At 41.7% G+C, this 13471-nt stretch overlaps 1 protein-coding gene across 1 annotated transcript in view; it reads left to right on the top strand.

Moving 5' to 3' along the window:
* Positions 1-13471, top strand: part of hhip (hedgehog interacting protein) — a 41179-nt gene that overhangs the window by 25138 nt on the left and 2570 nt on the right. The window contains exons 10-12 of the mRNA XM_088420415.1: positions 1936-2081; positions 3731-3812; positions 11246-11394. Coding sequence (XP_088276541.1) covers positions 1936-2081; positions 3731-3812; positions 11246-11394 — 377 coding nt within the window. The remainder of the gene's footprint in view (positions 1-1935; positions 2082-3730; positions 3813-11245; positions 11395-13471) is intronic.

Here is a 13471-nt window from a genome sequence, read left to right as displayed (position 1 = left end):
CCGTGAGGAGACGCCGACTAAGAGCAGACTTGTAGTGCCGCGTTGCAGGGACGGCAACTGAAAATAAGTGTAATTACCTAAAAACGCCTGCAGATAGAGACGAAAGAACACAAATACAGCCAAGCCCCTAGGGTCATGACAGTTGCACAACGGGGAAATGTCATAACGAGGGGATGAAAAGGCTCAGTATTCCACGTCGCAACATGAAAATAACGTAAGTCAGGGAGGTTGTAACACGGGGGTTCACTGTACTTGTTCTTTGAAAGCTTTCAGGTTTGCTGGTACCACATCACACAGTAAAGTTATGACACACACTTTTGTCCCTACCAAAAGGCCCCAACATTTAAACCGCAGAGACTTTGACAGTTCTCAGATTTACAAGTTCGGAACACCATTCGTGGATTTACTTGAAGATAGCGGCTCTCCTTCCCGGTTGTCCGCCTATTCAGTCCGTCTCTTGCATCGGGCGGTGTCAGGGTAAATACAAAATTCCAAACACGTGGGGGTGGGTGACAGGCTGCAGGTATTGTGTTACTCTTGCCACGGGTGGCTCGGCCAGTTCAGTGTAAATAGAGATGAGACATCCTGCCCCGCGCCGTTCACACTTTTCTTTGGTTTGTAATTCATCCTCATTCGCCGATGATCCAACAGGCGAAAAAGGAAGCAAGTAACGGCGAGAAAATTCCCCTCTTGTCGGGATCTTTGGGATCGGGTTTGAAACTATGTGTTTTAATTCCATCACAATTTGCGGTTGTGTCGTTTTGGCTTTGTCGTGATGCAGTTACGTCTCAAGCGGCTCCATTTTGGTTTGGGCAAGGCAAAGTGGCCAAAGTAGTTGATTGTAAGCTTTCTCGCTGTAGGAAATGCAGTAAGTATCGTATTTGCGTTGTCTGATCTTTCCTTATAACGGAATTACCTAATGTGGGAAACAACGGCGCATGTCCTGCGAGTTTGTTAACAAAATACACTACATGTGTCACAACGCAAGCAATAAAATGCAAAAATATATTGTCCAAAACCTGTTTATGAAACAAAAACAGCAGTATTTAGAACGTGTACGGTATATGAACGGGAAAATGCAAACACATGGTCTAAAAGATGGACTGTTCATAAAGTAACACCAATACAGTACAGCACTGTACTTAATTTCAGTGTCGTACACTTTATTTTTAATATCGAGTTTTGACTATCTTGGGGAAAAATTAGTCTTTTGAATTGTTGTGTTGGCTTCATTTCTTGCTTGATGAAAATGTTTGCCTGCATTTCAAACATTTGTGTTGCTAATTGCATGGAATTGTCCCGTTGATCATGGCTGATGTCTGCTGATTCTTGTGCGTCGAGCCACAAGCAATTTCCTCTGAAATGGTAAATTGTCACAACACTAAGCAAGAATGAATTCCTTATTTTTCATAGTGTCGTAGATTTGCGTCTGTCCGACTCCGAGCGTCTCCTGAATGTTTTTTACTTTGAATCCCGCTTCGCTCAATCGAATGCAAGCTTGCTAGTGCCTATCCCAGCTGACATTTGGCAATGGGCGGGGGACACCCTGAACCAGTTGCCAGCCAATTGCAGGGCACACAGAGACCAACAGCCAATCACACCTCAGGACAATACACCTGCCATGCATGTTTGTTTGGTTTTTTTTTGGAGTTTGGGAGGAAGCCAGAGTGCCCGGAGAGAACCCATGTGGGCTTGGGGAGAACATGCAAACTCCACACATAAACCTGCTGGATTTGAACTTGTGAACTACTTCACCAAGCCGCCCATAATAGTTAGTCGTTGATGTCAATACAATGTCATGTGACATACCGTGAATCCCCGGCCTATTTGTGAAATTTTCATATATTCATGTACTTTTTGTTGTGGTGTTTTTATGGCAGCAAAGTCTTGGCTAAAAGCAAATACTTGACTTTTTTTTTTATGTGTTTATCTCAGTAACCTGCGGATACTACAAAAGTCGTCGATAACAGCGTCTGCGGCAAGCGAGCAGTGGCAGGAGAAACCGCTTTGTCTGGGCTCCTCCGGCTCCTGTGGCTCCATGCTGGTTGGACACATCCTGGGATTCGGAGAGGACGAACTGGGTCAGTTCGGCAACGACGAGACAAATAGCACTAACGTGATATTTTGCAGGTTTACTGCTCCAAATAGCCTCCCGTCCAAAACACAAAGTCATGAATTGAGGAATATTTAAGTCAAATGATTACATTTATCTGCCAATAGAATAGGAAGGTTTTACCCTGCTTCAGTTCTAAAAAGAAATAAGGAGTACACGCTCAACATTTATACCTACACCTGTCGATGTGGTTCATGTAATTACAAAAAATACAAGGAAACACAACAAATACAACAAAGAAAACAACTTACCCAAAAGAAATAATAATAAAAAAAACATTGATAGAACTTGAAGTGCAAGAACAAGATTTTTAAAAAAATGCAAATTCTCCGTAAGGCCGACCAATAGCAGACCAGCATCTTAGCGACGCCGACCAATAGCACCGGCATTGCAGTGACATATGCAGTGACGCATGCAGTGACGCGCGACTCGCAGTCACGCATGCACACCGACCGCCGTGTTTGAGAAGACAAGTTGTTTTTGATGTCGTAAGGCGAAAAAAATGAGGAAAGAATAAAAGTGGACGGAAAAATCGTGGCAGTCCACGTCCTAAGTGAATAAAATGTAAGGCAGGGTTGTTGCAAACCGGGGGTCCACTGTACTGCACAGGGCTTAATCAAAATAACAAACCCAATAAGTTTATTAAATGGTCTGATTAATGTAAAAAAAAAAAAAAATCTGTGCTAAAACCTGTGCCAAACGTTCAGACAACAATAATGTAAAATCGTAACTATCGTAAACCTTGCTAAATCTTGTTAACCACCCATCCAGCATTCTAGCACTTGTGCAAAAGCCCAATTTCACATTTGAGCTCATTTTCAAATTTTCACTTTTTAAAATGATTAATTAATCGAAAAATGTCGATAGTCTAAAACAAAACTGAACTAAACCATTGTCAGCCGCTGTTGCCACGCTTTGCGAAGTAGGTGCTCCTGTTTTGGTAAACAACAGTTAACAAGCAAAGTTACTATTTGAGGGAGGCGTTTATTTTGTCAGCGGATGACCCGGCCGGCCATTCGTTGGCTTTCTATTCGAGGGACGGCCACCATTTGAGGAAATATGGTTTTACCTTTCACTCAGCAGGATATTAAATGCATACTTCCCGCCAGATTAGATGTCATTCCCGTCAAACAATTTCATCCAAAGTCCTCTCATTTTGCCTGGCGGGCCACCTACGGCGCAAAGTTTTGCACGGGTGTAGTGTGTTGCCGTCAATTTGGGAGCGCTCGGGTGAAGTGAGGTGAGCGGCCTAATGTGATACAGAACATTATACCAGCTGCGGCCCACCACTCACTGGCGGGATTATCAACTGTCAGCTGCAGTGTTTCTGATTAAGTCAAACACTCACTCAACAACGGCCATCATAAATGTTTGATCACCGCTCTCGCGCCAGCTGTCACGCCGGCTTGTTTTTAAGGAGGCCTTTAGATTTCCCGCCCGCGGGACGGCGTCCCGAAAAAGGCGCGGAACCCCGCAGACACATGTTTACACTTTGTCCCCTTCTGGAATTTTGCTGTTCTTCATTAAATGATCCCTGCGCGCTTCCCGCTCGAGAGTGTTCGACGCAACCAAAAAAAAAACAAAAAACGACTCGAACGTTTTTCCGTTTGCTTTCAGGTGAAGGCTACATCCTGGCGAGCAGCAAGAGCGTGGCGCAGTCACACAGCGGGAAGCTCTACAAGCTGGTGGACCCCAAAAGGTACGCTTCGGCACGTCTTCCAAATTTGACTCGCGTATTCTTGCGTTTTGCGATTGCTTCCCCTGAAATGAAATGAAATTCGTACGGCAAAATGCTAGTAAATACAAAGAGAAAAACCGCTGGGGTATGAAATAGGAAAAGAAACACAAAGCACCTTTCTACAGTTCATCAGCGGCGCCGCACCCGTTCTAATCTGCTCAAAGGCCGAGAAAAAAAAAGTTGCAAACTACTGCGGCAGTTACACGCGCACACAATTTCGAAATTGTTCCTGATTTTTAATACCGTGATACTATGCCGCGGTGAAATTTTTGCTCAAGGTTCTCATTCCGTCAGAATCTGGTACCTGCCTTTGTCTAGTCCAGTGCTTCTCAATTATATTTTGCCAAGCCCCTCCGAGGAAAGAGAAAACGTCTCCCACCACCACTTGACGCACTTACTATAAGTAAGATTATTATCCATAAAAATTGAACAAATATACCTAAACATGTATTTATTTAACAGAAAAACAACAAATCTCAATCAACCTTCAACTTATATCAAATATTTTTTACAGCATTTATATGGGTTACAGGTTAGTCTAAAACTGAAAAAGTGCATCAAAGTGCCTCAAACTTACAAAAAAATAGAATAAACTTCTTATTGTATTGCAATTACACTTCGCGTGACAAAAACAAAGCCTTTTCCCTGGGACATCCGCACCCGCGTTTTCTCTCCCCAACACACCCAATTTAAATCATTAGCTTATTAGCAAGCAAGTGCAGGAGCCCCAAAATCAGTCTAATCATTTGAAGCCGGTGTGTTTGAGAGATGATGTTCGAAAACATGCAGGATATCGGCCCTCGAGGACTGGGGATTGACACCTGTGCCCTTGTGCCTACCCATTTTGAGAAAAACGCAAAACAATCTTTTGCTGTGTGATATACGGTTCATTCTCTATTTCACACTTTAAATTGTCAATTGTGTCGAAAACAGCGTGAAATATCAACCGCTTCACTGTCCTGTAAAATTTTCCTTTTCACCAAATGGTCCCCTCCCATTGTATTAAGTATTATCATCATCAAAATGTAAATGTCTTATAATCTATCTTGATATAATTGTATTTTATCCTAATAATAAAGTAGCATGGCTCCTGCAACACAGACTAAACAAGCCCAGTCCACGGTGGAAAGAATTGTTCTGACGGGATTGGGGGGTGTTGGGGGGGAGGCATCCAGCGCTGGCTGAGGCCAGAAAACATAAATACGGAGCAAATCATCAGGGCCCCTTTTTGAAACATCTGCAGTGTCATTAATTGCGGCGATGCCTGGGTGGCACTGTCGTCACCCGCGACTGATCAGCTGCATAACATATTTCAAGTGTGATTCCCAGTCTGCTTTTTCTACTTAATCTGTCTCTCTTCATTTAACGGGAGATAGTTCATCGGCGAGCCATTCCGTTGGCTGTTCCTTGTTAAACATCACCCATTTACTGACGCGGCAAAAAATACACGCGCACATTGCACACAGGAGAGCAGCGGTCAAACATGAGACCTTACTATAAGAAATACCGGTAACGTTATGCCGGCTTTTACGGGCGGTGTAAAAGGGGCTTGTGATGCTATTTCCGAAAGAGGAAAATTGATGTGGTCCACTTCATAGCCCCTTTCCTTGTCAGTGTCAATTATATAGTACAGCGGACCCCCGTGTTACAACGTCCCTGACTTACGTTATTTTCATGTTGCGACCTGGAGTTTTTTCATCCCCTCTTTATGATATTTTGTGCCCAAAACAAGTCATGACCCTCGGGGCTTGGCTGGATTTGTGTTTTTTTGTCTCCGTCTGCAGGCGTTTTTAGGTAATTGCACTTTCAGTTCCCGTCCCTTGTTCGATTGTGAGTGGTTACAAAAGCGTTTTTATAGTGCATTTTACTGCGTAATTCCAAGTTGAAAGGGTTAGCCATGGGTCCCAAGATTGCTAGAGATGTTAAAGAGAGAAGTAAGAAGATGATTTATATGGAAACCAAGCTGGAGATAATCAAGAAGGCGTTGATAGCCTCGCTAGCCGTAAGTAGCTTAATTCATGGTAAATCGAATTTCATTTTTCTTTTAATTATATACACGTATAATATATATAAGTAGTACTTATTATTCTATTTTGTTACTCGTTTTTAATATGTATTTTAGATTTTGATGTTTTCACCTGGGGTTTTGCATACATTAGCTAATTCGCATAGGTTTCTATTGCCCGCCATACGACAATTTCGCCTCAAGAAACAGCTCTGGAACAGATTAATTTTGTATGGCGGGGTCTACTGTATTCCAAAAAACGGTGCAGTTTGCGATACTGACTTTTAGATAGATTTGAACTTTAACATTCGTAGATTGTGCAAAAATAAACGTTTCATAACTTGTACATAATTTGCTTAAATTACATGTTTAGTTATATCCTATGAATAAGTATCGTAAACTTGTCTGGTTGCATATTTGTTTTTTGGGGGGCGGGGGGGGGGGGGGGGGGGGTTGGAATCCACGTCGTTCATACGGCCATCAAAAAAAACAGATACAGGTCGGATAGGGGTAAAAATATCGGAATTGGGTCACTTCAGGCTGCAGTGTGAAGCTAACCCTAAAGCGTACTTGGTTTAGAAGGTTAGAAAAACACCGCGTTAGAGCATGTGCTAAAATAAATGACAAAGTGTCAAAGTCGCCGGGCGGACCTTAACAGGTGCCCTGGAGTTTTTCCCCCGCTCTCAGCAAAATAAAACCCGCTGTCCGACTGCGCTGAAAATAACCGGCGTGCGGATCCGTTGCCGGTTACGCCGCACGTCCGCCCAGCCCCGCCGTTAGCAATACCCGATACGAACATAGTGAAACGCAACGCTCGCTCTCCGGTTAGCGTTTCGCGCCGAGGACGGGCCGTCGAGTGACGACCGCTCGGCGTCGGCCGGGGGTTTGAAGGACGGGTGATTAACGGCGCCCTCGTGGGTTGCATCAGCGCAGGATCGTGTGACGGTGGCCATTTTATTGGGTACACTTCCACTATGGCTCCTCGGCGTCTAATTCTGCCTCCCAAAAGATATTTAAAGCCGCATCCTCCTGCACGCGCTGGCAGCTTGCGTGAGGAAAATGCGATAGCCGACACCGTACATTTGCAACGGAATGATCGAATTCCCAATTTGCGGTATGTGCGCCCGAGGGGCTGCGAGAGATTTAAAAGCGAAGCAGAAAGTGAAGTGAAGCTGAGTTATACATTTCAATTATATAATATTATACATTGAAAGTTCTGCTTTCTTAGCATGGTGATTGCAAAGTTTTATTCGTGACCAGTACTTTTTCGCTTGCAAATTTACTTTAGGTTTTCTTCCTTTTAACCCTTGTGTCATTGTGTGAAAAATTATGGCAATTCCTTTAATTTAAAAAAAAAAAAATATATATTATTATATCATAAAAGAATCAATGGGGAAAAACACTAGGGAGCTGAAATTTCCAGCAGATGATTAAAACATGTAAAATTTCCAAATTTTGGACCATATAAAACCATTATAATCTTAATTTTTGAGATGCATTTTAATAGGATTTATTACGTTGATTATCCTGCGATTTTTGCAACATTCCGTTGAGCGGCGGTCAAACTATGTCAGCAAACAGAACATTCTTTGTTGACTTGTGTTCCACCTCAAGACAGTAGGTGGCGGTAGAGACCAGTTAATGGCTATGTCCTTAAGTGTCATTGTCACTCCACAGACCTTAGCATGTTTCAATTTTATGTGGGCGTTAATAAATTGGAACTGATACCACTGGACACTTTGAGCGGTTGAAGGAAAAAAAAAATCCTAAATAACTAATTATTACGCCTTTAAAAGCATTTACAGAATGAGGGGGAAAAATTTGTATTGTTTGCAAAGTGTGTGTGCCAAGTCAAATTAGTCTAAACAGCAATTTTATTTATTAAAAAAAAATCAACCTGTACTACATGGATTTTTATTTATGATCATTTACAGGTGTGAACTATAAACCGCAGGGCTCAAATTTTGAGGTTGCGGTTTATAGTGGGAAAAATACAATACGTATGATTTTTTTAAACGTTTTTGTTTGTCAGGGATTGCTTGTGTGTTTTTTTTTTTTTTTTTTTTTTGGTGTCATTGAAGTAATCCAATCGCGCTAATTTTGACGAATGCGCCAATGTCAAAATCAGGTCAGTAAATCTTATCTTTAATCTTGAATCCTGCTCGTTAAAAAGCACACATACAAGCTCATTTTAGTGATTTATTTTGGTATTTTTCAGATATTATATATTTTAATCTCACGAACGTCCTTTTCTCAAAACGATTTAATTCCGACTTTTTTACGACTCAATTACAATAAATATTGTCTTACGGTTCTAAAAGTACTTTTTTTTTTCTCTCCTGAAGTTATGACCTTTTCATGACAATTTCCGAACATTATTTTTAAATTATGATGATTTTACTGTTGTTAACTTATTTTTTCTCTTGTAACGTTATGATTTTGCGGTCCCAAAGACAACATTTTTCTTGTAACATTACGACTTGTTCCCATAAAAGCACATCTGTATGACGTTAAATTCCCACGTTTTTCATTACGTAAACTTTTGTCTCATATCCTAATGACTTCATTGCCGCAATTTTTTTGGTCTAACTTTCAAAATTTTAATCACGACTATTCGAGCCTTGCCCTTTTTTTTTTTCCTCACACCATCACAATTCATTAAACCACGTGTCCCATTTTTTTTTTGCAATCTCACAACTTTCACGACTTTTCACGTCCCAACTTAGATATTCATCATTGAAAGCTTTGACGATCTTTTCCTTAGTGCGGTTTCTTTTTTTTTTTTCGAGCTTTGTTAGGCGGTGGCCATCTTTTGTATCTCGACTCCTTATTTGAATTGTGGAAGAATATTTACTGTGTATTGTAGCAGCCTCTATTCAAGCAGCTTTGTCGAAGTGGGGACCGCAGTGGAGAGACGTTGAAAGATTTACGAGAGACAGAAAAATAAAGGACTTTTTTTTTTGGGGGGGGGGGGGGCACCATGCTGGGATTTAGCACGTCGCACTCTCACACAGGCCCGCAGATGTGCACGTTCGCATGTGCCCGCCACCCACACAGTTTATATCTGCGCACGGCAAACACACATACATAAACGCACTCAGATAAATACATATGTATAAACAAGAAGCCGCAGACGTTCGCCGATATATGACTTGTGTGACGTTGATTGTCAAACAGGAAAATTCCTTCTTATATACTTAACGTGCAACCTCTAACACCAATTTTTTTCCACAAGAATGCACATACGGTCAAGCTTGCGTCGATGTTCCACACCTACCTGCTATAGATGAAAAAATATAAGATAATATAAGATAATATATATATATATATATATATATATATATATATATATACACACTCACATACAGTGATCCCTCATTTTTCGTGGTTAATGGGGAACGGAAAAGCTTTGTTCCATTGTGAGTGGTTACAAAAACGTATTTAGCGTCGATGTTCCAGACCTACCTGCTATAGATGAAAAAATATAAGATAATATAAGATTATATATATATATATATATATATATATATATATATACACACACACACACAGTGAGCCCCATTTTTCGTGGTTAATGGAGAACGGAAAAGCTTTGTTCGATTGTGAGTGGTTACAAAAGCGTATTTATAGTGCATTTTATTTGACTTAATTTCAAGTCGAAAGGGTTAGCCATGAGTCACAAGATTGCTTGTGATGTCAAAGAGAGAAGAAGATGATTTATATGGAAACCAAGCTGGAGATAATCAAGAAATATGAAGCTAGCCTAGCCTAGGCTAACCTTACTAGGGAATATGGCCAAAACAAGCGCCACTCAAAGGTAAATAAATCCTTTCTATATTTTTTATTTATGACGTTTTCTGATTGTATACGTGTATATTATATATACGTAGCACTTACTATACTATTTTGGTAGCTATTTTGAATATGTATGTACAATATTGATATTTTTACCTGGGGTTTTAAACGCATTAGCTATTTAACATAGGTTTGGATTGCCCGCCATGCGGCGAATTCACCTTAGGAGCCCAACCGCGGAACGGATTAATGTCGTAACATGGGGCCCACTGTACTATATTTATGTATGTTTCCTGTTTTTCCCTTCCCGAAACTGATTGGCTGTCTCGCGTCACGTTTCGTGTCCCGTCGCAGCAAACACGCCCTACAGATGCCGCCTTATTAGCCAATCACTCAAACGTCAATGACCGCAATTCAAATGCTACGCATCCGAACCAAGCGGCTCTGGACCCTTGCCTTATTCTAATCATATTTCGATTAGCATTTGCAAGTGTTTCCAGCGCAAGGACTTTGTGGTACTCGCCCCTCCCAAAGTTGCAAAATTCCCACAGTGGCTGTTGACCCAGCTGCCTTTGTCAAGTGGCGTTACCAGCAGGTGCTGTTTTCACAGCAACCCTGGCACCCGTACGCACCGTTTAGTTGCGCCACTGACCCCTCGCCTGCTATTAACAGTGTTTGGCATAGAAAACCCCCCTGCGCACACCCTTTACGCCTACAATCCCCTAGGGATTCTTTCTCTAGTTTTTTTCCCCTAGTTTACTCCTTTAAAAAAAAAAAATGCCTGCCACCCCCAAAGGGAAGGAGACTGGAGTTGGATGCTGATTAGAGCATGGGAATCTGCCCCTTCTTCACCTCCACGCATCAATCTAAATTATTACTTTTAAAATGACCCTATAAAATATATAAAAGAAGTGATAAGAGGTGGAAATGTTTTCTTATACATGGCAAGACAATTTTCAAGCCGCCGGCATCCAACGGAATCCCGTTATCGCAAAAATCGTCACTTTTCGGACGACTGCAAAAATGACACATTTGTTCAAACTTTAGCATTGTTTCGTTGAATCGTTTTTTTAAGGCATACTAAAAATGGTCGGGTTAAAGAAAAAAAAGACTTGTTGGCCTAATTTTTCTCCAGCAAAATAATTTGAAACTGTGCCTGTGTCGGAAAAGGTTTTGAGTTTACAAATAAATTTTCAGTCAAAATTTTGCCTCAGGTGAACTTGCTAGCGATAGCGTTAGCATTGCACGATAGCTAGCTACTGTATATGCAGTAGCTTCCTTGTAAAACGATAAGATGTTCATCAAAGATTTACAAGGAAACGTTGCCCTTTATAATCATCGTTTTTTTCACTTATTTCAATCATTTTTTATGGTATTAGAACACATTCATTCGGATCTGTTCATCTTTTTTTTATTTTTTTATTTTGTAAACCTCTAATTTGCCCAAAACTTCAAACTTAAATCTCTCCCAGCTTCCTATTTGAATTCAGCCACGGGCCGTGGAGACGTTCTCGGGTTCTGTTATGATAGACATGTCCACCAAAGTTCACCCACAAACTAACTTTGCCTCTGCCCCCTCTTCCAACTGTTCCAGGCCCCTCATCCCCAAGGAGTGCCAGCGTCAGGTGGAGCCTCCTGAGCTGCTGATGACAGCTTGTTCCAGACACTGCAAAAACGGTCACTGCACTCCCACTGGCAAATGCTGCTGCAGCCCTGGCTGGGAGGGGCCCTTGTGCCGTGTTGGTGAGGCTCGTTTTCTTCAAATTTCATCCAATGTGTTAGGACCTTAGTGCCTGTTATGCCAAAAGTGTCAAACATCTTTCCCAGTCCTAGCAAGATAGCAGTCCGACGTGCTTGTCGTTTGCTTTGTTGTCCGCTGGCCGGAGTTAGCACGTCCAGTCCGGGAATCCGTTCTTTGTCCACCGCAGTGAAAGGGAACAAACAAACCGCCCTCCGTTTTTAACTTGAAGGTATCTGCTTGGGATGTCCGATACCATTACACGAACTGAACTCTTGAGATGTTGACACCAAGTGCCGATATCACAAATGCTTTTCGTTCACAAAATTTCACCTGAAAAGGTACATCGTAAAAGTGCTCCAAGAGAGCGGCCGCCACTAGTATCTTCTGCTATCGTGACTACCAATACCCTGAAATGAGGCCAGATACTGGCTTGACACCCCAAAGTGTCATTGGCACTCGTCCATCCCTAATATTTACTCCCCGATCAGGTAAACGATGTAGGAACGAAAACACGTACCGTATTTTCTGCACCGTACGGCTCACCGTAGATGCAGCTTCGATTATGAGGCCATTTCCGTACTTAACACATACCTAGGGCGCACCCCATTAAAATATACATGCTCAAACATACAGTCGACAAAAACAGGTAACGTACGTACGTAAACGGACAATTGGCTCTTCGCTGTTTTATGCGCAGGTGGGCATGTGTGACCGCCAAAGAAATTTGTTTTCTTCATGACAAAAGTAGGATGAATTCTAAAGTGTTCCCGACAATCTTACGGTCCGGTTATAGTCAGCTCAAAATTGCGTGGCGCTATACAGATGGACATTAACCCAAGACATACCGTAAAAGCAACCGAAAAATTTTCAAGACAAAAAAAGTGGAATGTTGCGCAACAGCCAGGTTAATCACCGACCCGAATCCCACTGAGCATGCACTTTTCTTGCTGAGGACGAAACCGAGGGGAAAAACTTGCAAAGCATCATCACGGATGAAATCCAGCATCTGGTGACATGTGCATTCCAGACTCGAGGCCGTAATTAACTGCAAAGGATTTGCAACCAAGTATTACAAAATGAAAAGTTTGATTAATGGCTGTTCGTTTGTCTCGGTTTCTTCTTCTGCCTTCAAAAGTAGCAGGCATATATACAAATTCCAACACCGTTTCCATTTGAAATCCTTTTCGAGCCAAAAACATGACAATTGTGCCCATTCCCCGATTTTTATGGACCTGGCTGTTAGAGCAGTGCTTCTCAAACGGGGGTACGTGAAGAAAACAAACGTCACATTGAATGTTACATTACATACATTATACATTACATTATACAATACATTAGCTTTCGAGTGAGGCGATGTTCCAAACAGCAGAAAAAGAAAATGATACGGAGATAGCGTTTCCTTCGTTTTTGCCCTCATCACCCTAAGAGATTTGACTGCAATGGCTTTTTACGCCGTCCACGCAATTGAACAGAACCGAGCATTTTCCCAAACCACAGAGAGGCGCAACATAAGAACGAAAGAGCCACATGCGGCTCCGGAAGCGCATGTTGCTGACAGCTGAATTAGGGGATTCTCATTTCATTGTTGCAATTTGGCTAGCTAGCGGCTAATTTATGCTATATTCCGTGCTAAATGTTGGCAACGGGCGCAGCACAATATAATGCCAGTATAATGTTTTTAGTGCTCTGATTGGCGATCGCGACCAGGACAATGTTGTGTTGTATCGGGTCCTGCCGTTTAACAGACACATTGCATTTTTTTTTTTTTTTTGCATTTTGTAAAGCTTTTAAAGGTGTAAGGATTAGTTATTTATGAATACTTTTGTTCTTTTAACCACCCAAATTGTTCAATGGCATCACTTCTATCCATACATATGTAGGTTAAATTTATTATCACTTGACACTTGAAGATATAGCCATTAACTGGTCTCTACCACCACCTACTGTCTTGAGATGAAACACGTCAACAAAGAATTTTCTGTCTGCTGACATAGTTTGACCGCCGCTCAACAGAATATTGCAAAAATGGCCGGAAGAACAGTGTCTTAAATCCGATGAAAATGCATCTCAAAAACTGTA

Source organism: Hippichthys cyanospilos, chromosome 7 (assembly GCF_059441005.1).
Source record: "Hippichthys cyanospilos isolate Australia breed blue-spotted pipefish chromosome 7, RoL_Hcya_1.0, whole genome shotgun sequence".
Lineage (NCBI taxonomy): Eukaryota > Metazoa > Chordata > Actinopteri > Syngnathiformes > Syngnathidae > Hippichthys > Hippichthys cyanospilos.
This window is presented reverse-complemented; position numbering and strand designations above follow the sequence as displayed.